Source organism: Lagopus leucura, unplaced genomic scaffold (genome assembly GCF_019238085.1).
Source record: "Lagopus leucura isolate 7727_CA_CO unplaced genomic scaffold, USGS_WTPT01 Super-Scaffold_100002, whole genome shotgun sequence".
Classification (NCBI taxonomy): Eukaryota; Metazoa; Chordata; class Aves; order Galliformes; family Phasianidae; genus Lagopus; species Lagopus leucura.
In genome coordinates this window covers 22,000,843-22,028,019 of record NW_024962263.1, presented here as the reverse complement: position 1 = coordinate 22,028,019, position 27,177 = coordinate 22,000,843, and the positions used below count along the sequence as shown (strand labels likewise).

The following is a 27,177-nucleotide window of genomic DNA, read 5'->3' as shown; positions in this document are numbered from 1 at the left end:
ACAATTGGTTCCAATTTTAACTGTGCCAGTTGCCAAACAGTTCTTTGCAGCCTTTGCTTTGATCAGAGAAAATGACCTTGCTGTCCTTTTAAATCCAACTGCAATTAGTTCTTTAAAGTTCAAGTGATTCAAATGAAATCTCTTATGACCAAAAATGCAAATTAATGCTTTAGTTCTAAATATTGATAGTTCAGGGAATTCAGATTGCTTGCTGTCCCAGATACACCACAGAGGGAAAGAAAATATCAACCGGACCAAAAACATAGGAATAAACATACTAACAAGTCACCAGAACTAGCAGTATCTTTGTATGCCTGTGTTAGTAAAGATTATGAAACAGCTTTTAAAGTATTTGATTAAAAGAGCACAAAATTGTACATTTCTTCTACACAAGCATAATTTATAACAACTAGTTCCTAAAAACATGCATGTTTTAGCTCTTCTTTTCTCATTAAGTCCAACAATGGCTAGAGAATAGAGCTGAAAATAATTTTAGTACCAATATCCTTATTGCATTTCCCAGAACATCAAGCTGTCAGACTAACAATTAAATTCATTTCAAATTAAACCTGACAGGCAGTTTCTTGATGAAAGAACATGTGTTAACTAAAACACATCTCTTTCAAAACACCTCCTTCATCCAGTGCACGGTTTTTGCAATAGCCTCTTCCTGCTTGCTAGGTGATTCTGTTCCTCCTGTCATTCTTACTATGAACACAGCAAACCTCTACCTTATCCTCTGTCAGTACACAGAATGAAGACTTCCCTCCTTCCCTAAAGAAGAAAACACAAGATCTTGACATAAGTATTTCTATCATTCACTAATGTAGCAGCTAATAAGGTATAAGAACACATATTGAATATTGAACCCCTCTTACATTCTTCTGCTAAACGAGGATGACAGTATACTCTGAGGAACTGATATTTAATAAACACAGTATCCTCTATACTTCACTGCTTATCCTCAGATTCTTCATCTGTCCATGCCCTCATCTCTTTTGCAAATGAGGTCTACAAAGGAGCTGCAATGGAAAAGAACAATAACCAAAGTAACACTGTGAGGGCAGGGTCTCTTTAGCTACCAGAAACAGAGGACATTCAAGGACAGAAGTCTTTACATATCTAAAGGAGAAAGGAAGAAAAAAAAAAAAAAAAACCCAAAAGGAAATGCCAACAAAATTAGCCTTGAAGATTTCTTCTTTTTAATTCAGTATCAGCCAGCATTCCCTCATATTCACAAACTCATCTCGCCTCAGGAAAAGGTGTCAGATATACAACAGCAAGCAAATTATACAAGAATCTGATAAGGAAGTTTCTTTTTCCTGCATCAGATGGAAGCGCTTTTATTTATTTATTTTTAAGAAGTCAGCTGACAGATAAATGATACTATCTATGTACTGCTATTGTAAGATTTTTAAACCCTGCAAAGTTCTTGCTTGCAATGACATCAAGTTTCTGAGTCAAATGTGCTGATATCACACAGTTTTTTGCTTGGTCATTTAAAAATATTTTAAGCTATCCAGTTGCCTGAAATTTTTCCACACCTATTAGAAAACAACATAATTAAAGTACTCCTTGTAGATATAATCAACCTTAGCTCAGTTCGTATGCTCTTAGACAGAAAGTTTCAGAGTATCTTGCAAAGTTGATCTTTCTCTATTTAACAGACATAGCATACATCAGAGATTGTCACAACTTCCTCAAAGCGCTCTTAGAGGACATTTTATACAGGAATCTCAAGTTCAGCAGCTATGCTTTCTGCGTGCCAGAAATACAATAAAACTATTAAATTAACAATAAAACTATTCACAACTTGGCGATGAAAACCAAAAACCCGCATCTGGTTCATGAACTTAATGAAGAACTACCAGAGATCTGCACTGAACACTGCTGTATTGAAGATAGAGAAGTTTATTTCCTAAATAAGTTGTACAGCTCTGCACTGGATTCAACTTCCCCATGGTCCCTTATGGAGCACACAGCAGCAAAGGAGAGACATTTGTACCTCCGCAGTGATAACCCTGCACTGGGGAGCAATGATCCTAAGTTTAAAGCCAGATATAGAGAGGAAGAGAATAATCTGAACTAGGACCTCTGCACCTCAGCCTACCCATAACATCATTCTGACTGCCTTGTAGGGTAGGGATCTCCTTTCACCAGGCCTAGTTGAAGATAGCTTACTGTGCTTAACACGAGGCTTAGCCCTTCATGGAACATGTTAATAAATTACACAGAACAGCAGTTACTGCAGATACCTGTGACTAAAATATAAAATGGCCCTTGAGGCAGAAGAACAATTGCAAGTAATGCTTTAATGACCAGACATGTGGGAACGCAATCCAACAGTATCTCATGACAATTGTTTTTCAGAGGCTGCTGATAGAACTAAGCATATATACAGCTTTTGTTTACTGTTATGAGACCATAAATTAACACAGCTGTTGCAGTTTCTAACTTACCATCAGGCTCAGAGAAAAAGGATTATTCACATCGGAAACATGAGAGAAGGAAAACAGTCAGCTTTGCCCTGTCCTAAGACTCAAAGCTTTTCTCCTCAAGAAAGTTATAAGCTAGACTTGGAGGGTTACTATTATCATCTGTACTACATTTTGTACTTGATCAAATGGCCAGCATCCTTGCCTGTGGCAGGGGTGTTGGAACCTGACAATCCTTGAACCTTGACTCTTCTAACCCAAACCATTCTATAATTTGTGATTTCAGAAGACTTAGACCAGCTCCCCTGTTGTCCTGGAGAGTAAACACAGGGCTCAAACTCTATTCCAATAACATCGGTAACAACTTCCTTGCTTGCGGAAGAGAAAGAGGTTAATTCACATTCTGGCTGTAGCCTACATTTGATTCATTTTATCTGTCAGCTAGCACTAAACTGTGTTAGCTTATGAGCAGGGCTCCATGGCGAAGCTTCTAACAGTATCAGAGCTATTGCTACAGGAGAGATTTAAGCATTTTACCAGTTGTCTTACTCTGTTCGCAGCATAGTTTCTAACTCAACCTTACTATCATGCCAGAGACAGGAATCTAGCAAAGATGGCCAAGAACCACATGAATATTTCAGACAGCAGCCAGACTGCCAGCCTCTCGGAAGCGTTTCAGTGTGTGAGGCAATACAGTCTACAGTGCAATTAAAGGAATCCTTATTAGATTTTCACACTGCTGTGATATATGATCATAAAAAATTCTCTACACACACAAATCAAGAGAGCCATTGTTCAGAGAGCCACTGGCTCATCTAAGAAAGGCCACATGTTCAATATTTCCTTCTATTACCTTGTATTTTCACTGGATATTCCAGTCTTACGTTACAAAAGAGAGAAAATAAAAGCATCTCACATCTCCCCTCTACCTGATTTACTGATAATCTCTATGATATCACTTTTATTTTGTAGTATTACAGAACAATTAAGATTGCAAGGAACATGAAAGTGACTGGTCTGATCTTCTGTTCCAAGTGCCATCACCTTGCTGCACCCTGACCTATCAATTTTTAAGTGCTTTCAAGTATCTCTTCCCCAATCACCCACCGGTGAAGAACATTTCCCTAACCCCCAGCTTAGCAGCAGATAGACCACAGACTTGCATCCTAAATAGGAATTATCGCACCAGGAGTGCAGTAAGGGGGAAAGAGAAGCTCACTACTGAGTAGGAAAAGTCATGAACATCAAGTACCAGACACTGAATCACAGCACTGTTTTCTTCATAAAGATTTTCAGGTTTCTTTGTATACATTGCTATTCATCTATTCCAATAATTTACATTAAGAAAGACAAAGTACATGAAGGATAAACAGAAGCAAATAAAGCTTCTAAATCAGAAACATCCTTTTATTCACAATAAACTGACCAGTTTCACCGCAGGATTTATTTGCAAAGACTATGCTTGTTAGACTAACATGTAACTAAGTCTTTAATCTGTATTTACCAGGTTGCTTTCCTCACTCTTCACCTGGGAGAGAAAAAGATAAAGATCTGTACAAAATCCATGCCAGACTCGAGGTACCCTTTTTTGCTCCAGCCGCTCTTACATTTCCTTCCCTTTACATATTTTGAAAGCTAAAACATAGTATTGGATTTTTTTTTTTTTGCTTTTTAAGCCAAGTTGGATTTGGCAGATCATGAATCATCAACTAACAGTGCAACTCATATCTTAAAACAAAAAAAAAAAAAAAGGAAATAACATGTCAATCAAGTCCTTCTTCTCTTTGCTTCAATGACTATTTTCACTCTTATCTGCTACAGAAGCTCAGTTTGCACTTATGCAGGTGACTGTAGCCTGAAGAACACTGAATTACAAAATTTATGCTGCAGATTAAAGGTAATGGAAGCAAATCTAAATAGGAGATTTAATGTACTAAACCAAATATTGCTATGCCAAAACTGATCTCCAGGAAGCAATCCTTGGTAATTAAAGCTAAAGAAGTCTAAGAAGGAAAAAAAAATTATATCCTATTTCATGTTAAAGAAAACTCCCAGCATGTAAACCCTGGCATTTCGTTGTATGCTGCAGCAAGAAAAGCAGCTCCTACATGAATGCATTAGCAGCCCCAGCCCTATACATACACAGTGTTAAACACATTCTAAGGAATTCCCAGGAAGTCCCAGAGAAACCCAAACCCATCAGAACTGAGATTTGTGCAACTCTTGCTGAAGTTGGTTTTTTTTTTTTTTTTTTTTTTTTTTTTTGCTAATTGCAGTTTATTTAACAGGATGCCTTCAACCAAGCTGCAATCACTGAAATGTTACAATAAATCAGAGGGCAGCAAATCTACTGCACTGAATGCTTTCTAAGCAAGTAATCTGCTACAATGGAACAGCTCTCCCAACCGCTACAGCAGACTAAATAAAACTCTGATAATAACGTAACAAATGTTTTAGTGTTGTCTTTGTTTTTCACGTGTCTCTAATTTCTACCACAAGGGTCTGGGACCAGCTGCATGAAATCCCTTCCTGTTTGTCCCAAAGACAATTCAAAAAAAAGATAATTCTACAGTTTAGTTTCATACTAAGCTGCTTCAGACCCTAACACAGTTGAGGCTGAAAACAACAACAACAACAACAACAACAACAACAACAACAACAACAACAACAACAACAACAAGGGAAATGAAGGTGCTACTTGAGAAAACTAGATCCCCTCTAGGCACACGTGGTATCAATCTCACACACCTCCTACTCATTTTTAGCTCATGGTGGCTTCACTTCAAACACAGGTTTTTGATTCTAAATAAATGAGTAGCATCTGGTTCTTTGGCAGCTTTTTCTAATAGGAATTCAGATTGTTAGCTTTAGAAAGGATCTCAGAGTTGCTGAATACTTAAGTAATAACAATTTGGGCTTAGTTGGCATAACGAAAATCATTCGATTATACTGTTTGGATTTGGAGATTTTTATGCATTATAACACCCACGTAACACCCTCTTTCAGCGCTATTTTCTACCTTCAAGCTAGCACAGGGACCTTTATCGCATGCACTGCATTAGGATACCAAGAGAAAAATACAATGCAAAATAACTGCTGAAGCTATTATCTTAGATCTTACATTTTGTACAGACACAGAATGTCATGCTACATGAACTCTGTCACTCCAGATACTACTTCCCTTCACATTCATTTTACTCTCACATATGACTAAGCTTTCTCACTTCCTTCACCACACAGAATACATATGAATATATCACACAGACTCATTCTTTTACAAACTTCTTCTTACACCAGCTTGGCTGACAAATCAACTCAGCATTCCAGTGAATTTCTTAAGACAACATATGTTTCTTTGAGACTGAACAAGGTTCTCACTGAGGCGGATGGTATATCTACTATTCACTTTGAGGGGTGGAATATCAGATCTTTTCTTAGTTCTTTTCAACATGCACAGAATACTTGGAATACAAAAAGAGTTACCTATACAACAAAATAAGAAGCACTTTGATGGTTTTATCGACTTACACTTTCAAGCATTGAGGAATACTGGAAGCATCTTCCTGCATGAGAATGTATCATCAATAATCTTGTCTAGCTTCTCTTCCTTTCTATTCACATACTGATGTTTTCACTTAAAGATATTCACAAACACTTTTCCTGCTTTACAGAAGTTCTGCATTTAAAAATCAGTATTACATACACTATTTTAGATAGTGTCATTGTTTTATGGTTTTTTGTTATTGGTATTTCACATCATAACATCATGCAGTGCACTGGGAGTTAAAGAGTTAACGCTCTAGTTCTGTGCATTGTCCATAGTTCCAGGTTCCCGGTTCTCAGAAGAGAAGAACTACATACTACATGCTCCAGTGGACTTTACATGTTCTGTTTCCATTTTCTGCTCAGATGGAAAGACAGAACTATTTGCACATCATGAGAGGTCCTTCTTTTTCACCTTTCTGCTCATTCTGGCTGAACATCTCACCTTCAGCACTAGAGTAAAGCCTTTGGTTTTTGGACACTCATTTTATTTATTAGCTTCAATTCCAATTATAGTGTGTTACAGTGTGTTATCTTGCATTCCTTTTATCTTCTCTAGTAAATGAGTTTGTTTCTCCTCAGATCACTGCCACTGTTTTGTTTTTAGGCCCATCTTCCTAACCTTTTCCCCCTTTCCCTTTTCCCAGCTCATGGGTTCGTGGGCCCCCTCACAAAGCCACCCATAAACTGTTGGCAGGTAGTTACAGCTAAATCTGTAACAATATATGCATTTGATAAGGTTCAACACAGGTCACAGCGTTATCTTGTTACTTCTCTGCATGACTGGTCATCAGGAAAAGTTATTCTCCAGAAACAGTTGCTTGAAAACTGCTAATACTACTTTTGTTTATGTAATTAAATTATGCGCAGCTCAACTTTATTAGGCTTGAGCATCTGTTAATCATAAATGCTCTGTGCGAAAGATTAAGACAGAAGATGAAAAATGGGGTGGGAAAATGTGTTAAGAAAAATATCACTTACATAAAAGAGAAGAATGTAGCACTTAAGAAGCTGTCCTCCTAACTGTGAATTTAAGTCCAAAATAATAAATATGAATGCTTCCTACTGTTACTGTAGGAAGCAGGACTGAATAAAATATTTTGGAAACTAAATTACAGTAATTGGAATGCAAGGTATTGAACTAAGTAAAAGAAATATCAAAAATACACCTGGTGAATGTCATTCTATAGGTAGTTTTGTCACTGTACCATTAATTACCTCAGTTACCTCTATCAGCTTCATTTACACTAACTCTAGAAATACTAACCTAATGCCTTATCCTTCAAGCACACTACAAAAACAATGTTAACCTCTGCAAAGCCACAAGCACTTCTACAAACTCTAGCTCAATGTATTTTTGGTTTTATTTTTGTTAAACAACCATTTAGACTTCCATGCTGATGTGCAGTCTTGGAAAGGGCACATTCTCAAAAGCTCCCAGGGTATTCTAAGAGAACTTGAAATCCCCTGCCACAACTTACTGCCAGTTCCACTAGTCTGTCCTAAGTAAACCTACAATGAGATTAAAATAACTGCTAAGATCACTGTAGCCTCCCTGTGAGCATACACACTATTATTCTTTGTTTTATTATTTTCTCTTACATCATTGTGAGCTGCTGGTAACACCTGCTAAGAACTGCTTCAACATGTTTGTTTTTTGTGCTTTGTTTTTTTTTTTTTTTGACTCTGAATGCAACACGGAGTAGAGATTGCATCATATCAACAATACTGCCTTAAAATGGCTGTCTTAAAATGGCAAGGACTGAAAATTTAACAATAGAAAGTTAAAAACATCTTTTTAGTGAAGAAACACTTTCACGTCTCTTGACAAAAACGATACGGATGCCAGAGCAACCACAACAGAACATTAGTGGCTTCTTCTACCACAGCTGATAAACCTCTCTCCATTGGCATTAGAAATACAAACATTTTGGAAGGTCACAACGGACCACCGGATGCAGAGGCACAGAATTAAGGACCGCACCTTCCAGAAGGAAAGCAGTTATGCTGCAAGGCACGTTCATTTAATTCTGACAGCTTTATGTACTACGACCTGTGGAACTTGCTTATCCTGTCTATAGTTAAATAACCTCTTGCTCACATTTACAGAATGTACAGCCATCAGCTGCAGATGTATTCCTGCAGGAACCTAAAATAGGCACATTAAACTCTTTACCCTCTTAGAGAGAGGTTTCCCAGTTCCGCTAGGAAACTTAAAATGCTATAATCCATGCTGGTTTCCACCTAGGTATGCTCCTTATAATCATCCTGCCACTTTCCTTCACAGGAAGACTTAAAAGAAATTCCAACCAATGTTATTTGTATTAAAAAACATGTTCAAGAATAAGTATGCACAAGAGCCTGAAAGACAGATAACAGATGGTCTAAAACAAAAGCAAAGCAAAGAGCAGGCTCTAAGTGCATATTTTGACAATAAATTGATCAAGTTGCTAAGGCAATGGATTTCATGAGGTGCAACGGCTAACTAAATTCGAGTTAATGAAGTAGGTACAGAAGATATCACACTTTCTACTCTTCTTTAAGAGTAAAAATTGATCCTGCATCTGCTTTACAATATTAACGTAATCAACGTTAGCATCTTAACTAAGATCAGGAGGTGATCTGCCCTCCCAACCCGCTAATCATTCTACTTTTCTTCGCATTGTGGATTATCTACGGGCGCCCAACTTGGACTCTTCACAGACAAAACTAAACTGGAATATTTACTTCAAGGACACACCTAACACATGCCAGCTTTTATTGGTCATTCAGTCTAAAGTACCAAACAATCTAGTCTCCAGAACGCACACACAGTGTGAACATTAAGACTTCAGCAATGTTTCCACCTACAGATTTTCTCCTATCATGCCATGATACTTGCTGAAGCAGACATAGCCACAAATACCAAGGTAAAACTTAAACTTCTCCCTACACTATTTGACTCACAGGGGAAAATGACAATCCTGTATAAAGAAACAAATAAAGCAGATAACTAAACTATACCAGAGGTTTAGATCAGTGAATAAGTAATAAAAGCCGTGTCATTTGGACCCTATTGAGATTTCTACACTGTGATGCTGGCATGCCAAGGAAATAGAAGAAACAGCAGGTATAACACACAGGATAAACAAAAGCATGTAAGCCCAAGCAAAGTTTAAATTAGCCACAAAACGTGATTCCTTCCTTTGGACAAAATTTAACTGCAATACAGACTCTGCTCCAACTTATGCTCCATTAAAAAGAAGAACAAGGTGACTAATTTGGTTAGAAAAGAAATAGCAGAAACTTTAGTTTTCCACCCTTTCATTTGAATACATCAGTTAAAATCACTCTCCTCATAAGAGCACTGCTTCTTTCCAATGCAAAGTGTGACTCGGAACAGTTTTCCAACAGTAGTCAGTTTTTATTCAGACACTTTTGCAAGGCTTATTTTTTCTTAGCATTGTTTTAGATGTTAAATAAACATTACTTAAGTCAGTCTCACTAAAGTACAAGAATAGCACTCTCATTTTATTTTTTACTACGAGCAAATTGTAAGGACAAAGCAATGCAATTATAACTAGTACGTAAGAGTTCTAGGTAAATACAGTGCTGGCTACAAAAAACAAAAAAAGAGCAAGCCAAAGAAAGCAGCAAAAAAATTAGGAAGCATTTGTATGAATATTCTGAACATACAGCTTAGTTCACTGAACCTCTCCTGCTTTCATTTCTACACAGCAGTCACTTAGCATTTTAAGCAGATTTATCACATAACAGCTGTCTGTCTTGGTATCCTCCACCACGAAAACAGCAGAACGCCCACCTAAAGTGGCTCATGTTAATAACTTCATTCTTACTTGCCTTGACACCATATTGCCAAATGCTTTACAGAGAAAGAAGTAAAAATTGAACAGCAAAAGGACTCCACTAGCACACAGCAAGACAATCTCATATGGAGACTGACAACTAAAGCTTGCGTCCAAATGTGCCCAGCTTCTGTTTCTGCACAGCCTGAAATGATGTTCAGAGACTTTTAGGAAAGATGATATCTTACTTAAACTGCTGTGTTTTATTTCCCTCTAACCTTCTCTTACCTGCTCATTTAATGGAGGCTCAGTGTGGAAAAAATGCCAGAATTTCCAATTCCCTTCACAGAGCACATAACTTGCTTGCTTAAAATCAATTTTATAATACAAAAACAACTGTACCATTGCTTTGCTATCTACAAGTAAAACAAACTGCTGATAACGTTCAAGGCAATGGAAATTAGCTCAGCTTATTCACAAAACCAGAACACTCACCTGCTGGTTTCCCAGTCTTGGTCATCCTTATCTTTTTCTTCTTTGGTATCAGAACTGTGTGGGTGTTTCTGCACAATCCGCATCCCACCCGCTTTAACTGGAACAGAAATGAGAAAGACAAAACCTCACTTAAATCAGCACAAGTACAAATGCTTTATTGATGACCTCTCCACACACAGTATTTTGCAGAGTAACATAACAACCACTGTCTGAAAAAGGGGCCCAAACTCTTTAATAGCAGCAAATCTGAGAAACATCTACTTCTACATCTGTCATTCTCATTCACATCATGCCATCTTTGCTCATCCTGAGAAGCGCATTTCATTTCACCACCTGCTTCCAAGACTGTTTCAGAATATTCAAGTCTGTTTTAACTCTTCTCCTACCTCTTAACTTGTAGTACTCAGAAGAAATTGAGGCAATGGCTTGCATAATAGTATCCAAAAGGCCACAAACTTTAAATGCTCCCACAAAACAAGATGGGCAGAAGAACCTCATTTGTCACTTTAAGTGAGAAACACAACACAAATATTATAGTGGTAATATTTATTAAAATATCATAAACAGTATAGTAAAAAGCAAGTTTTAGGAAGACTCAATTTGCATTAAAAATAGAGCTTTTTACTTTGTAAGACCATCATTACCACATTTCAAATCCTTGCCATGTTTTAGAAATGACATAATCATGAAATGCATCCTTTTGAAATACGGATCGAGAAGTGAAAGCAAATCCAGTTACATTCACATCCTCTCCTACCATGTGAAATATGAAATAAGATCTAAATCCAGACTGTAACACTACAGCAACTAAGGAGAGCAACAGGCTGGGTTCTTCTGATGGACTTTCTGTTTTAATACTGTAGGTTGGAAGGAACCTTTGAGATCATCTAGCTCCCAACCTCCTGCTATAGGCAGGGACACTTCCCTCTAGACCAGGTTGCTCAAAGCCCCATTCAGGCCTTGAGTACTTCCAGGGAGGGGGCATCCACTACCTCACTGGGCAACCTGTTCCAGTGACTCACTACCCTCACAGTAAAGAATTTCTTCCTGATATCTAGTATAAATCTACCCTCTTCCAGTTTAAAATCATTTCCCCTCATCCTTTTGCTACGTGCTCTTACAAAAAATCTCTCCTCAGCTTTCCTATAGTTCCCTTCAGGAACTGGAAAGCCCCTGTAAGGTCTCTCAGGGCCTTCTCTTCTGAAGAGCCCCAGCTCTCCCAGCCCATCCCTGCAGGGGAGGTGCGACAGCACCTCTGATCAGCTTTGTGGCCCTTCTCTGGAACTACTCCAGCAGCTCCATGTCCTTCTTGCGCTGGTGTCTCCAGAACTGGACACAGTACTCCAGGTGGTGTCTGATGAGAGCAGAGCAAAAGGGCAGAATCGCCTCCCCTGACCTGCTGGTCACACCTCCCTTGATGTAACCCAGGATACAGTTGGCCTTCTGGGCTGCAAGCGCACAGTGCTGGCTCATGCTGAACCTTTCATCAACTGACAGCCCCAATCCTTCTCCACAGGGTTGCTCTCAAGCCATTCTCTGCCCAACCTGTATCTTTGCTTGGACATAAGAGGATGCATCACAACAAACTGGAAGAGTTCCATTCCAATCAGTAACCACATCAGAAAAGCACTACAGCAGTCAACAACAACAACAACAACAACAACAACAAAAATCTACGGAGAGGCTAGTTTGTGCTCCTTGTTTACACAAGTGGAAGGTCCATAGGCAGCTTCAGAGATGGCACACCGTGCGAGCAGTGCCAGGGCACATGTGTGGGTGACTTGAAGGGAACTGAAGCAGCTTGCTGCCATGGCTAGGGCAGGCTGGGACTTCTGAAGCCCCTTGCTACCCACCTCACAGAGACTAAGGCTCAGTGCAAATCTCTGAAGACTAGGAACAGGGCAAGCTCTTGACTTAGATCTTCAGAGCAGCAATGAAACACACTGCTGCGTTTAAGTTTTACAGCCTACTCTGGGGAAGGCAAAGAGAGTAACCACCCCCAAGAAAATGTGCATGTTAGGTCCTCAGATTTGTTAAATAGATCTCTAAGTTTCATGTAATATTTGAAAGACTTTGATTTGATAAATGATATTAAAGACTAGCAACCAACAGAAAATTAAAGAAGAAAGTACTTTTTACAAACCTTCAAAACTATGTCCATTATAATGAAATAACAAAATACACAGCATATTCACCATTTTTGTGCTGTCTCCAGAATAAAACTAAAATATTTTAACATGTGAGACAGAAAGATTAGGTAACAAATACACATAGTGTTAAATATGGAACAGAAATAAAAAATCCTCTGGATTTTTTCTAGATGCAATCTCCTTACAAACTCAAGTCTACTCATAAAAGTAAACACTGAGTGTTACCAAGCATTATCTTGCTCTAACATCTTGATTTAACTTAGTTAATCAAAGTCTACAAGCTAGAATAAGCGCAAGACCCACCAGCTAAATTGCTGACACCACGGCATTTCTGAAAGCCTAAAATCCTTACTTGCAGCATTTTGCTTTATCTCCATTATTTTTTAACAGTAACTTTTAAACCTAGTCTCACTGCATAATCAGACCCTCTTAACTCCATTTCAAATTCTTTTTTGTAGAGGATACTATCACCCATTTGCCAGGTCACAAACAGCATTTCTGGACAATGTTCCCACACTGCAACTTTTCACCATCTAATAGAGAACCAGGTGAAACAATACCCAAGGATTTAGCTGGTCTAAAACACCTCTCCTCTTCCATTATATATCATCAGTCTGGCAGCCACTTGTTTTCTTTTAGCTGACATTGGCAAGGATATACAGCTAACATATTCAGATCCTTCTGCAGGTAGTTATAATTTGAATTTCTGAAAGCAAAAGTGAAACACTGACCCCAGCCTCCTGTACATACAGCTGAGCTACATCTATGCCAGCCATGATACAACACAGTAATGCCTAAACTAGTTTCAAAAGACTTGAGAAAGAATATCTTCACACCACAATTCATCTCCCTTTTCAAAAGATTTCAACCCAGCAACACAGCAGTGTGAACAGAGAAGAAATGATTATATGCCCCAACTTGAAGGAAAAATACTCCATTTGGGAGATTTTCTTGGATTAAGAGGATTCATTCTATTTCCTACTTGCCTAGACTTTAATACAATGGCTGGTCAAACACTTTCTACAATGATTTTGTCAGTTAAAAACTATTCTTAAGAGAATATGAGCTCAGATTCTTCATAGACCAGAAAAAGGACTTAAATAACTGAGAAACCACCTTCCAGAACATTGCTAAGAATACATGCCCCAAACAGGAAGGTACCAGCAATTGCCCTGGGATCAGGAACAAAACACTTCCCGTACTGAGACGGGTAATTCTGCAAACCTCAGTCTGCAGTGCTGCTGGCATTGGGCCCTGTGAGGGCAGGGGACTAGGGAATGGCTGCTGTCGAGCTGATGAGGTACCATCATCTTCCACAGCGTGAAATGAAGAGGGGCTCACCTCCCAGCAAACTCTGGGAACAACAGCAGAAAGGTCTGTTTGTCCAGTTACTGGATAAGAGAGAGTTTTTAGTTATTAGTTGGTTTGCTCTGAGCTGCAGACAGGACTGCCTTGTTTATCCTATGAATGAAGCCTGCGTTCTTCTTATGGGTACAGCTACTCCCAGAAATGCACTAAGCAACCTGCTTCATATTCAAGGTGACCTGGAATCAGTAAGCATTCTTATTTAACCTTCCCTCCCACTGCCGCACTCCCGACTTCCAAAATAAATCACACCAGAACAGAAAGCACCAGGCACCTGCAGAAACATTGCAACTGAATGACTGCTCTGACCACAGCTCATTCAGACAGGCAGAGTGTAGCTTCATGGCCTAGGGCAGCCCTCCCTGGGCACACCTTCTGGTTCAGGTGAAATAATCCCATTCAGAGCCTCTAGAAATCAACAGCTTAGCCAAGATCTTCAGCTCCTTCCTGTTCACCTTGAGTGTAGCGCTAAATACTAGTAATTTGTTTCTCATGAACCACATCAAGTATAATGGAAGCTGTTACTGTAAGATGTATGAAAACCCAAGACCAAGAGAAACCTTAAACAAGCCCTTTTGCATGCTTAAGGGAACAAACATTAGCATCTGACAAAACAGTGGAAGTAAGAGTTATTGTATGCCCTCATTTCATAGAAATCCTGACTTAGAGCTATTTGTTCTACTGCCGAACTAAAGCACATCACTATTTTCATGAATCCACTGTAAAGCTTCATAAATAAACTATTACCACAATCACCTTGCTTTACTCATCCAGAGTAGTTACTGGAAGAAATGAACAGCTAAAAGCGTAATTACACCCTTTTTTCAGCTGCTGCAAGCCATACAAACCTACACAGCATTGTATTACAGACACATTGATCTTACTGACAGATATATATGAGGGCCTCAACTTAAGCTTTATTAAGTTTCAGAAAGGAGTTCAAAGCCACTTTGTATACCCTGTTACCAACCTGAGGTCTTAAGGTTTCTATTTCATTATCCTTTCTTTTTTCAAGTGTTTTTCTTGTCTTTTTTGTTTTACCTATGGGAAAAGATCAATGCAGAGAGGAAGCTAACAGACTGCGTGCAGTCAGCGAGGGCTCTCAGTGCACATGAAATATAATCAGTTTGTCAATTCAGCTTCAATTTCATGATCCAAATCTTTCCTAACTTTTATCCATGTGATTCATACTCAATGGTATTGATTATAGATACAACCATAGGCAGCAAACCCACAGCTTTCAAGCTGTTAGTCAATGAAGTTCTCATATTTACAGCTTTGCTTGGCTAAGAACTAGCCTATTTAAGAACACTATTCAAACTGCCTACAGGTTATTCTTTCATTTTTATTTTTTATTTTTGAAGAATTCCTGACTTATTAAAACCTCTGTGCAAACAGATGGCATCACATTATTATTCAAGGATCTAAAACAGCTTGGGATAGAGGATTAAAACCTAGCTTCAGCCTTCATAGTAAATATAAACTGCCATTAGTCAGCATGTTCATCGTGGATTTTCAAAGCATTCAAAGGACAACACATCAGAAGCACTCTCCTCTGACAATTAGTTCAGAACCATCCCCTTCCTGGGATGACTCGAAGATTCTGTAAAACATCCGTTTCCCTCATCTCATAGACAGACTTGGCATTCCCCTTCCAAAGCTGAATTGGTGCACACTCACAGGACACCCTCAGGGTTGCTGAAGATCTTAAACGGTAAACAGCTGAACAAGTCCTTCAGCTCATATGTGGATGCACATCTTACAAAGGGAGAAAATACTGAAACACTCTGACAGCAAGGAAAACCTGTTGTATTCCAATTACGGTTTTGCATTGTGCATCGTTCATTTTTAAGCAGGCCTATGGAGATTTTTTAAATAACAAACCATTGGTTGAGAACACAGGCTTTGAAACAAAACCATCAAATAAGCAACAATATAAAAAAGTATAACTACAAGGCAGCTAGCTGGAAATGTCTACCACTCTTCCTTTCTCCCCTTTTTGCTGATTGGTTAGGTGTGTCTTCTTGTTGCACCAATCTAACATCTCCGTATTTCTTTTATCCTGAAGCAAACATTCATTTACATCACCTCAAGGAGACCAAATTTCAAGAGCAATGGCTTCTGTTGCCTGAAGGAGCTCACCATGAGATCTAACTAGCCATGGAGGTGTTCAAGGCCAGGTTGGATGGGACCCTGGACAGCCTGATCTGGTGGATATAAACTGTGCCCCCAGCAGGGAGCTAGGGCAGGATGAGCTTTAAGGTTCCTTCCACCCCACACCTTTCTATCATTCTGTGAACTCTGATGAATTTCAGCATTTTTGACTGAAACACCTGAAAAACTATTCCACTAGGAAACATTGGAAGACGTAAGAAAAGCCTGTGGAGCAATGACTGAAATTCGCGTTTTAAAAATATTGTGATCAAGAAGAAAAATGAGCAGTGTGTGAAAGAACAACACTATGAGAAATGGGCCCCCACTGCACACAGGAGCTCCCGTCCATGGCTGATGACGGATCTATGCAACACCAAAGCTATGACTCAGCTCAGCCTGTGCCCCACCACTGCTCCGCACTGAGCAAGCAGCACTGGGTGGAAACTGCCAGAACAGCCTCAGCCAGTGTCTTGTTCTGCCTCCTTCCCTACTCATCCCTAGAACTAAAGCTCACTACTGCGTGGCTTCAATCCCCTCAAACTAACGCAGTACCAGAATCACTGTACACACACACAAAAAAAAAAAGGACATAAGGAGCAAACTGAGCTCCTGGTTTGTGTTTCCACTTGGCATGCAGGACCATGCAGATGGCAGGGCATGCTGTTATTATCTCAGGCTGCTTGTTCCCCCCCCCCGTGCAGGCAGGGCACCTCTGTCAGCCCTGGGGCTGCTCTCAGATCTTCTTCACCTTTCAAGGACAACACACACTCACAGATGAGCACCCAGGTCAGAACCCAAAAGTGTCAAAAGCAGCAGCAACCAGGCCTGAAAGCATGTGCAAGCAGAAGAGCTTTTTGGGCAAGAATGAATAAGAGGAAGGCATAGGGGAACAGCAGCCTCTGTCGCTGAGGAAGGAAAGCTGCCAGAAAGCCAGCGAACGGCTCGGGGAGGGATGGCAAGCTGCTGTCTGAGACCTGGATAGGGCACACACACGCTTCCACGTCCTAGGGCACAGCAGGGGCCGGAGGCCGGCAAGCTGGCGACCTTCTCCATAGGCAAACACAGAGCGCCAACAGGTTCAGCCTTGAACCTCCTGCTTGCGGACTTCGCTACGCGGCTACGTGGCGCCGGAGCCCTTCGCGGCGGGCCGAGCAGCCGCCTCCCTCCCACCCCCCCACCCCTGCCGCGGAGAACCCACTGGGCCGAGGCACTGGAGAGGCCACCTGTGCCCAGCCCCAGGCGGGTGTTGCCCCATTGCCGGGCGCGGCGCGCCCCTCGGGGCCTCTCCGTTCTTCCACCGCCGCCGCCCCGGCCCTCCCCGAGGCCCTCCCCGAAGGCCATAAGAAAAAGAGCTGAGAGACGGGACCCGGCGGCAGTACCAGCAGGAGGGTGTCCGGCCCGGGTCTCGGCTTTCTCTTTGGGAGGCGAAGACATGTTTACCCTGACAGCGCCCGCACGAGCGCGCCCACACCCCTCTCCCGCAGCCAGCACCGCCTGCCGCCCTCCCTGTCAACGTGGCCGCCCGCCGCCGCCAGGACGCGCCCAGAGAGGGTGGGGGCGGCTGCGGGTCCGCCCCGTCTGCTGTGGCCGCGGGGCGCGGCCCGGAACAGAAGTGGCGCGAAGCCTGGATTTCCACCCGCAGCACGGCGTATAGCCCGGTTTTAAGTTCCGCACCTCGGCATGGAGCTTGTTGCCAAACCACCGCCGCGCTGAAGTCGGCCCGTTGTTGTTTTGTTTTTTTTCTTCTCCCCTAAGCAGTATGAAGGCGTTCTATGCAACTGGTGCCAGCAACAGGCTGCCTTTAAGAATTGTAGTAATCAACTGCATTACCAGCATAGTGCAAACGCTCTGTGCTGGTTTGGTTCTCTTTCATAATCTGAGATAAGGAACAGAAGCATAGAATCATTAAGTTTGGAGAAGACCACTAAGGTCATCCAGGCAATCCATCAACCCACCGCCCATGCGCCTAACCATGTCCCTCAGAGCCACATCTACACATATCTTGAACACCTGCAGGGGGAGTGACTCCATCTCCTTGTGCCATTGCCACACCATGCTATCCGAGATTTTTTTTCCTAATACCCAACTTCAGTCTCCTTTTGCACAACTGAAGGACACTCCGTCTTGTCCTGTCACTGGCTGCCTGGGAAAAGAGGCCAACCTTCCCTTCAGGCAGTCGTAGAGAGTGATCAGGTCTCCCCAACCCTCCATCCAGTCTGAACAGTCCCAGCTCCCTCAGCTGCTCCATATAAGACTTGTGCTCCAGACCCCTCACCAGCTTCATTGCCCATCTCTGGATACATTCCAGGGCCTTGATGTCTTGTAGTGAGAGGCCCAAAACTGAACACAGGACTCAACACGCAGCCTCACCGGTGCTGAGTATAGAGGGATGGTAACCTCCCTGGTCCTGCTGACTACACTGTTTCTGATAAAAGCCAGGATGCCATTGGCCTTCTTGGCCACGTGGGTACACTGCTGGCTCATGTTCGGATGGCCATCAACTAACACCCACAGATCCTTTTCCTCTGTGCAGTTTGCCAGCCACTGTGCCCCAAGCCTGTAGAGCTGAATGTGAGTTCCCAGAAACTGAGCTTATGATGGCTGCGGTTGAACCTCCCAAGAGTGCTGTAGCAGTACTCCATCCCAGTTATGTTACAGGGAAATTAATGTAGCTATGTGACATAGCATACTCTACTTACTTGCAGTCAATCTTTCTAACAAATATTACTATTGCCAAAATATATGTAATGGGTAATGGCATGGGCTTTTTTGGCAACAGATCAAAATATAATCACAACACAGTGTCCTTAACAGTCTGAATGAACAAATGCTGTCAAAATGATGTAAATAAGTTGTTGAATTTTGCTACTGGGTAATTTTATTTTCTTACATGTACAGCACTTTGAAGTCTCAGATTACGTTTTCAGTTCTGCCACCTTCTGTGTAGCTTAATATGAGTTAACTCCAGTTCACCTTCCAGTCTCTGTCAAAGTCTATTCAGATTTTCTTTATTTTCTAGAGTAGAATTATCTCCTAAATTGAGATTATAAGGTTTCCTTGTCTACTTTTCTATTGATTCGAATGAAAAGATTACATTTTGGTTATTCTTGGTTTTCCCAGGTATGCTTGGCTTGAAATTCCCTCTGCTGCTTACAGCAGTCAGTATGAATCTTTGCTTTTGAAGGTTTAATATAAACCAGCTATTATAGAATGGGAATTCAAGATAACAACAACAAAAAAAAAAGCAGTTTGAAGTAATGTGTTTTTTGTTTGTTTGTTTGTTTGTTTCCTCTGACAATCAGTAATACAGATAGGTACTGATAGGACAAGGGGAAATAGTTTTAAACAAAAAGAAGGGAGATTTAGATTTGATGTTGGGGAAATTTTTCTCTGGGAGGGTGGTGAGGTGCTGGAACAGGCTGCCCAGAGAAGTTGTGGATGCCCTGTCACTGGAGGTGTTCAAGGCCAGGCTGGATGGGACCCAGGCAGAGCAATTGATTTCTTGCGAAATCTAAGGTCGTGGGCATTCCTTCTGCTAGAGATGTTGCCCTAATATTAGCAACAGCATCCTTCTTGATTATGCCGACATGCATATATAGAGGTTAGCAGTAGACATTAAAAAGATGGGAGTGGTCAGTCGTTGTCATTCCTAACAGCCTTGTTACTTCTACCAGAACGCATACAGTATGACATCTGTGGGCAACTGCAGAGGAAAACAGGCAAAGCATTTACAAAATGTGGGCAGCTTCCCTCACGAAGTCCACCATACCTGGTGTTGACATCTAGATCTTAGAAACTGTAACAAAGGCAAGTCTCAACTGGAAAACCAGTAAATGAGAGCATCACAGGACATGGCACTGAAGTGCAAAGGCACTGTGACGGAAGAGTATATAAATCAGACTGTTTAGAATATGTAAGAGCTGTTCTGAAGACCAGCATTTCTTTTAGAATAAGAGCATTTCGGTGAAAGGTTCCACAGGACACCTCTTCAATTCATTGATAAGAGTTTCTAAAAGAAATCTCAAGCATCTGCAGCAATATTCAGGCAGCCAAGAAAGAGCATTTTTCAGCTACTACTAATTTTAGCTAAAATAAGCAGAAACAAGCTATTTCTCTTCTGGTGATGGTAGAGGCAAAACCCTAGCTTTCCATGTTCCATCCCACATTTAAAAAAATAATTGAAAAATAGGAAAAAGCCCTTTACAGATTTTAAAGGCTGAGTTTAAAACAAAAACAACACATGAAGAAATTGGATGGGAGAGCATGTTAAGGCATGCTTACAGATGCTATTTTCAGTTCCACTTGGCCCTTCACAAGACTTCTGACAATAATAGTAGGTTCTTATTTGTGTGCCCTATAGCCCAACGTATGTTCAGAAATCTATTTTAAAAATAGGCAGTCTGTTGAACTGTGATTAGAACACCATTTATGTCTGTTTTGAAACTAGTCCACAGCACTTAGAGATGGATACAAATTGTTGTGCTTTCACTTGGGCCTGCAGCAATGCTTCATGTTCTTTCTGAAAATGTTAAAACATGTAAAAAAGCCTTTACTGGGTTTGGGTCAATGGAAAATCACAGCAGTGCAATCTAGAGTCACTCAGTGCTCAAAAGGTAGCTAAATACTTTGCTAGAACCCTCTGAACCATCATCTCCAGCACACATATGCACTTGTATGCTGTAAACCCTGATGAGCATGATAAATTGCTTTCACTTATAGGATGGGCAAGACTCTTTATTGAACAGGCTTTTGCCTATTCCTGGATAAGTATAAGGTCAGTGAAAATAACTAGCTGAATTTGATATACATTCAAAGTAGTTTCACCTGAAAGCAGCTGTTTTGAAAGCTGAACTATTTCATTTTGATGTTTTAAGAATTTGCTATTTTTTTAAAGATTAAAGACCTCTGAGAAATTTACTGGTTTTTCTCTTTCATTCAGTCAGTTAATCAAAATATTAGTTCTCCATGTAGTTCTAATCTTCTATGATACTTTCAGGATAGCATGATAATTTCTGATAAATGGAAAAACAAACAAACAAACAGACAACAACAACAACAACAAAAAAAAAACAACAAAAAAAACCCTTGTGATGCCACTGTTCACTGTTTTCTCCTTACCTTGATGGTATCATTGATTCCATGTTGTTACTCCAGCTACACTGCTACTGTGACAAGAAGCACAAATTTATTTGTTTGCTGGATTTACTAACTCAGTTTTCCAAGGAAGCCTATATATTTCTTTTTCTTTAGAGTTAGAATAGGTCCCCACTGGGGCAAACATAGACATTTGTAAGTAGTATAAGTTACTAAACTGAACCATAACGTAATTGAAAAACTCAAACTCTCTTTTATCTTACTTTTTTTTATTAGATTTTCTTGGAAATGTTTTTGCTAAAATGTGTACAGCAGTCTATCTCATCAGAAATGTGGAATAATGTTTTCATAAAGGAACACTGCAGCCTAATGCAGTTGCTCTTTTGTTATATTGTCAAAATGTTCAGACTTCTATGCTGTTATCAAACATGAAATCAGCACAAAAAGTCATTTCTCTGTGTGATGGATTACTGCTGAGATGCCAGTTAAATTTGGATTTCTAGCAAGTGAAGAAATTGTTTTGTATGCATTTTTCACATAAGCATTCTGTTTTTCTGTAAGTAATTATCTTAGAATGATGCATGTACAAGCAGCAGCCCATAATCTGCATGCAGCCTGGCACAGCTTGCACTGTGGCTGACCCTGCCGTGTTCTATCATGACAGCAACTCCTCCCACCAAGCATCCTGGCCAGGGGAGAGCACCTATCGCTTCCCAACGACTAAATACCAATGCAATGTTGACCCTATCTGAGACGAAACCAGGGCACAGGTTGCAGTGCAATATTAACTCAAGTTACGGCAAATACGTTTATGGATTTTGATACGTTGGCTAAACACAGTCCTGTGAACAGAAAAAATATGTAACCATGCTTTCTGTTTTGGTCAAGGAATTTGAGAACACGTTTCAAGATTGAAAAAAATAAATCATAATCTTTTCGTCTATTTGCAATTCCATTTTCAGTCAACATAAATACACAACCTGCACATTTTCATCTGGAATGTACTGAGTTGCAGTCAGGCATTCAGCTTAAAGAAAAGTCTCATCATCATGTCTCTTTACCAGATTTTTGTAAGACCTCTTACCAGAGAATATCCCTTGCTTCACAGTCATGCCTTATTCGCCTCATCGCTTTTGGCAGTACGCACATTTGCGAGCAACTCTTTTCAACAATGAAGTACAGAAAAATTTAATCTCTGACGAACACCTTGAGAGCTCACTAAGAATTGCAACCACTGCCACCAAACCAGTCTGGTGTGTTAGTTTCAAAAAGTAAGGTCGTATATCCCACTACTTCTATGGTTTTGTTGCTTTTTTTTTTCTTATCTTTTAATAAAATATATTAAAAATTAAAATGTTTTGTTACGTATATACATTATCTGTATTATATATTTTATGAGAGCTGTTCCTAAAGAAATGTCTCCTGTTTCATGATGTTGGCCCATGATGTCAGAGGTGGCTGTTGGTGGTATGGCAGTAGAGTTGGAACCTTCCTGCCAATATTCAGTTACATTTGTTGCTGTGTGACAGATGGCAGCAGAGGGGCTGTCTGACAGAATAGCCCAAGACAATTCCTCTTCACTCAACGTGGCCCAGGAAAGCTAAAGGTTTGGACAACCACGTGTTAGATGTAATTGCTACTTTTTACATTTGCTTCTCCTCACTGTTTTTTATGATATCATTCTGTTAAGTTTTCGACACAGTGTATGCTAGAGTGGCATAATAATGCTTCTTTTCCTTCAAGACCAGTTTCAGGTTGTGTCTTACTGAAGTAGAAATTTGTTTTGACCTCATGGGAGAATTGTGCCTTTAATTTAAACCCAAGTGGAAACCACTATCACAATGTAGCCTCACATTAAGCTAAAAGATAGTGCTGTTCATTGAAATCTTTATAAACTTCTCTACCAATACATACTGAAGAGAAAATAAGGCAAAATAAAGAGAATAAAGCTCTGTAGGTTTCCACAGATGTTGCACTGTAAAATTGCACTGTTCATTCTTTCTCCAATTCAGTGCAATTCAGTTCTACCATAGCACACTAACAGTGATAATACTACAAAAGTGTTGTGATGTTTAAGATTGATACAGCAATTTACAGACTCAATGTAAGGAATGGTAGAAGGAGGGAAAAGGGACAAAGGGAAAAAGGGAGGAGAGAGAACAAGGGAAAGAGAGGGAGAAAAATGAAGACAAAAAGAAGGGAAAGGGTAGGGATAGGAAAGGGGAAAGAGAGGAAGAGTGGAAATTGAAAGAAGAAAGAGGAAAGGGAGGGAAGAGAAGGCAAGGCAAGGAAGGCAAGGAGAAAAAAAGTAGAGTAGGAAGGAGAAGAGAGAGAGAAAGAAAGATGTTCAATACAACAAAGAAAGTAAAAGCTTTCCTCTGGAGTCTTAATCCAAAGATCTTCTGGAAAAAGGCCATCATTTTTATTATCCCCTACCTTACAATGGGTAAATGCAAGTATAAGGTGGTCAAAATAAGTAGCCAAAGCCAAACTTCAGAGTAGCAGCAAAGATGAAAATGGAATCCAGGGGGCACAGTTCTCTCTCCATTGTCTCATGGTCTTGGGCCTATTAAAGAAATTGCAATATGTTGTCATTACAGGTAATGGGTACATTAGTACCCACCCAGCTAGAGGGCCTTGCTGCTCAAGCTCTGTGGATAACAAGTGTGAGTGAGCACAACCTCTAGGTTTTCTGAGTCACATGAAAGCACCGCTGCCAGTGGAAATGGGGAGTGTGAGCTACTGGGATGGTTCCCAAACGAGACTCAAGAGAATTAGGCTTCTACTCAATGCTGCGTGTGAATATCTATGTATTCTTCTGTTTTCATTTGAGTTGTCTTTCTAAGTTTGCAATGGAATTGGAATCTTCAACCTGAGAAAGCAATGCTATTTCAATAAAGGAAAGAATTCATGTTGATTCAAAAGTAAAAATGAAAAAAAGGTCAAATTAATTTAAATTCTTACTTTTTCAAAGCTCACTGGAGTTGGTATTTTGTTGTTGCTGTTTTCCTATGTTTGATTTCTATGAAGTTAACATCGGATTTTTTTTCTGTGTCTATGTTAAAACTGAGAATCCTGACTGAAAGCCTTGAAATAAACACTCACTAGAGAAGTGACAGTTGCTTAATGTCCATATGTCATGTTTAGCATCATATGCCACATCCACAATAAATAACACCAAACTTCATTTATTTTAGTATCTTCAGGTTCTTTCCATTCTTTCATAGCAATTGTTCTTGGTGTCAGAGGGAGTTTTGTGTGTACCCAACTATGAACTGTCAGGTTTTGCTTCTAGGAAATAACCATTTAAGACTGCAGTGTTCTAAACTCTATTTTGACTGTTAGAGGTGCCATTAACACCAAGTCATCGTAGGTCAAGAGGTGCTGACTTTTAGTGTCTGACCCTACTGGAGCTTTGGCATAAACAGCCACTCCTAAGGGGTATTAGAGAAATTTGGCTTCTTCCCACAAGACCTGCCATTGGCTTTATCCAGCTCCACTCCATTAATCCAAGAGATAGTCCCGTTCTGAAAAACCCTTTACCTCCTGGAAGAGCCTTAGTTTCAGACTCCTGGGAGTTGACCTAAGATTTCTGTTAACTCTGCAGCAAATTTATCAGTTGCAAAGTTTGTGTCTTCGCTCCATGCAATATTTATTTCCGTTCCTTCCAGAGAACATTAACTAATAGACAGCAACAGATAATATATTGGAGTATATATTTAGTCCCAGCGTGTCTTTCTCTAGAGAAATGTACTGCTTTTTTTTTTTTTTAATCCTTAAACAGATCTTAACACATAACTTGGTTGTTAAACAAGCCAATAATTTTCCTTTAGAAACACTAGTTAACCTTATAGAGAGAACAAACTGATAAACAGCAAAATTTTCCTTTTCAGTTAAATCCTAGATGCTAGATTTCCAGCCATAATTATACTTCATTCTTATTAGAAGGAGTCTGAGTATGTCAACATTCTTATTGATGTTTTCTGCTGAATACTTTGTTATAACCTGAACATAATTAAATGTAAGTAGACTGGTATTTCATCACAGCTCAAGGGTATGAGACTAACACATTCTTTCTCCTGTTATCTTTCTGGTTCTTTTTCTTCTTACATGAAAAGAATGCAAAGTATCACATTTCTTTAGGGCTGCAAAGTCTTACAACCTCTCTGCAGGAAACTGCAGTGTTTGAACAATGGCGGAAGGGAAGGATTAAATGTTTAATGTATGCATTTATATTTCATTTTTCTTTGCATAAAGATTCATTTTGTTTATTAATTTTCGATTTTTTCCAGTTGCTCCAACTACATAATATAAATTATTTTTGTTGCTATTATTACAATTTTTATACTGATCACAGAAGTCTAGTTTGACATTCAGCAGTTCTCTTATCTGGAGCATTAATCAAAATATAAAAAGGATTTTATTGTTTCATGCTTGTCTTGGGTCTGTTAGGAATTGAGTTAATTCTCTTCCTATGGTGCTGTTTTGGATTTGTGACCAAAAGATTATAATTAACACACCAATATTTTAGCTGTTGCTGAGCAGTGCTTGCACAGCATAGAGGCTTTCTCTTTTTTTCACTCTACTCCCTGTAGCAAGTAGGCTGGGGGTAGGCAAGTGGTTGTGAGTGGACACAGCCAGGGCATTTGGGCTGAACAGCATAAAAGGATGTCCCATGATGTTCTGACCAGCAATAAGAGCTCAGGAAAAGAAGAAAGAGAATTGTTTGGGATTATGCCTTCCACTAAGAGGAATTTCTCCATAAAGTCTCTGTTTAATCTAACAGTAAGTTGATACAAAAATTCTGTAAGCTGCTAAATGCAGAGTCTGACACATAGTGTGATGATATCTGTCATCAGACTGCTTGTAAACACATTTTAATATATCAAAAAACTAGAATTTGTAGATATATGTTTGCTACATTTATTGCAGGTATGGATAGACCAGTTGTGATGTCGTATCAGGATCACTTCAGTTTCTTCTCAAAACACCAAAATAATAATAAGATACATACACTTCAGTGTGCATCACATAATGCATAATAGCCATATCTGAAGACAAAATTGTGCAGCCTAATCAGTGACACTCTATAAACGTCCATAGCTAGGCATGTATTCTCCAGTTGTTTCCAAGAAACCTAAGTTTGACCACCTCAGTCTCAGCCCGAGGTGGGACTCCCACTGTATACATGAAATCCATCAACTCTGTATTCAGAGCAGCAGCTACCAAGTGACTTCTTTAGTGGATGTTGCCAGGTCCTACTCAGTGAGGAAACCCATGTTGTGCTGACTATAAGCATTGCAGAGGACATTTTTCTCCAGATTTACCTTTCCTGAGAACCTCAAAAACTCATCAGAGTGTGCTTTTATAGGCCCTCAGTATCTCTGATAGAAAATTGGTCTGCCTTCTCTTGACTATACTCAGGATCCACAGCAAAAAAGCATTGCCCTGAGCAATTGGCTGCCTGAGGAGATGGTTTCCTAAACCAACCTGTTGTCCTCAAATTGAAATTAATTGTCTCAGATTCATTTACTCAGGCCTGCAATGTCTTCATTTGGAATAAAATGTAATGTAATCAGCACTGCACAACAAACTCCCTCCAAGTTAATGTGCTGTGGCAAATCATGTTGCTCATTAACAGATGCATCTCTTTCATATACAGACATTGAGTTCTGCAGTGTTTAGTGCACAGTGCTATTGTGCAATTGCCACCACTATGCATGCAAGATCTAAGTGTCTCCCAGGAACACTCGATCCTTCTCAACTCTTACCTTTCTGATTTTCATCCTCTCCTCTTTGGGGAGGAGTTGCTCCTGTATAGGTTTCTGCCTTGTTTGCCTCCTCATGGCAGCTTCTACACAGAAATCCTTTATCTTCTTACATATCCATAGGACTCCTTGCCTTCCTACTACCATAATCTGCCACCATATAGTTGTGGACTGTTGTTTGTCCTTTCCTTCCTTTCCAGCAATGTCCTCAGGACAGTAAGCTACCAGAGGCATTCAGCTTCCCATTTCACTGCTTATGCTGCTTTTTGATGAATTATGAGAAACTGCACTGACCACAGAGTAGCCTATTGACATTGCCTTCTTGAAGAAATATTGTCTCTGGATCTTGAATCCCTGCAAATTGAAGCTGTGATGGTGAACTGGTAGT

General features: G+C 40.0%; 1 protein-coding gene across 1 annotated transcript in view; it reads right to left on the bottom strand.

Annotated features, from left to right (window-relative positions):
• The window catches only part of LOC122179361 (death associated protein), a 39,828-nt gene extending 22,382 nt beyond the window's left edge, over positions 1-17,446 (bottom strand). Inside the window, exons 1-2 of the mRNA XM_042870179.1 lie at positions 17,307-17,446; positions 10,259-10,355 (exon numbers count right to left, since the gene is read on the bottom strand). Of these exons, the coding sequence (XP_042726113.1) occupies positions 10,259-10,355; positions 17,307-17,361 (152 nt within the window). The 5' untranslated portion in view covers positions 17,362-17,446. The remainder of the gene's footprint in view (positions 1-10,258; positions 10,356-17,306) is intronic.
• Positions 17,447-27,177: the final 9,731 nt, after the last annotated feature.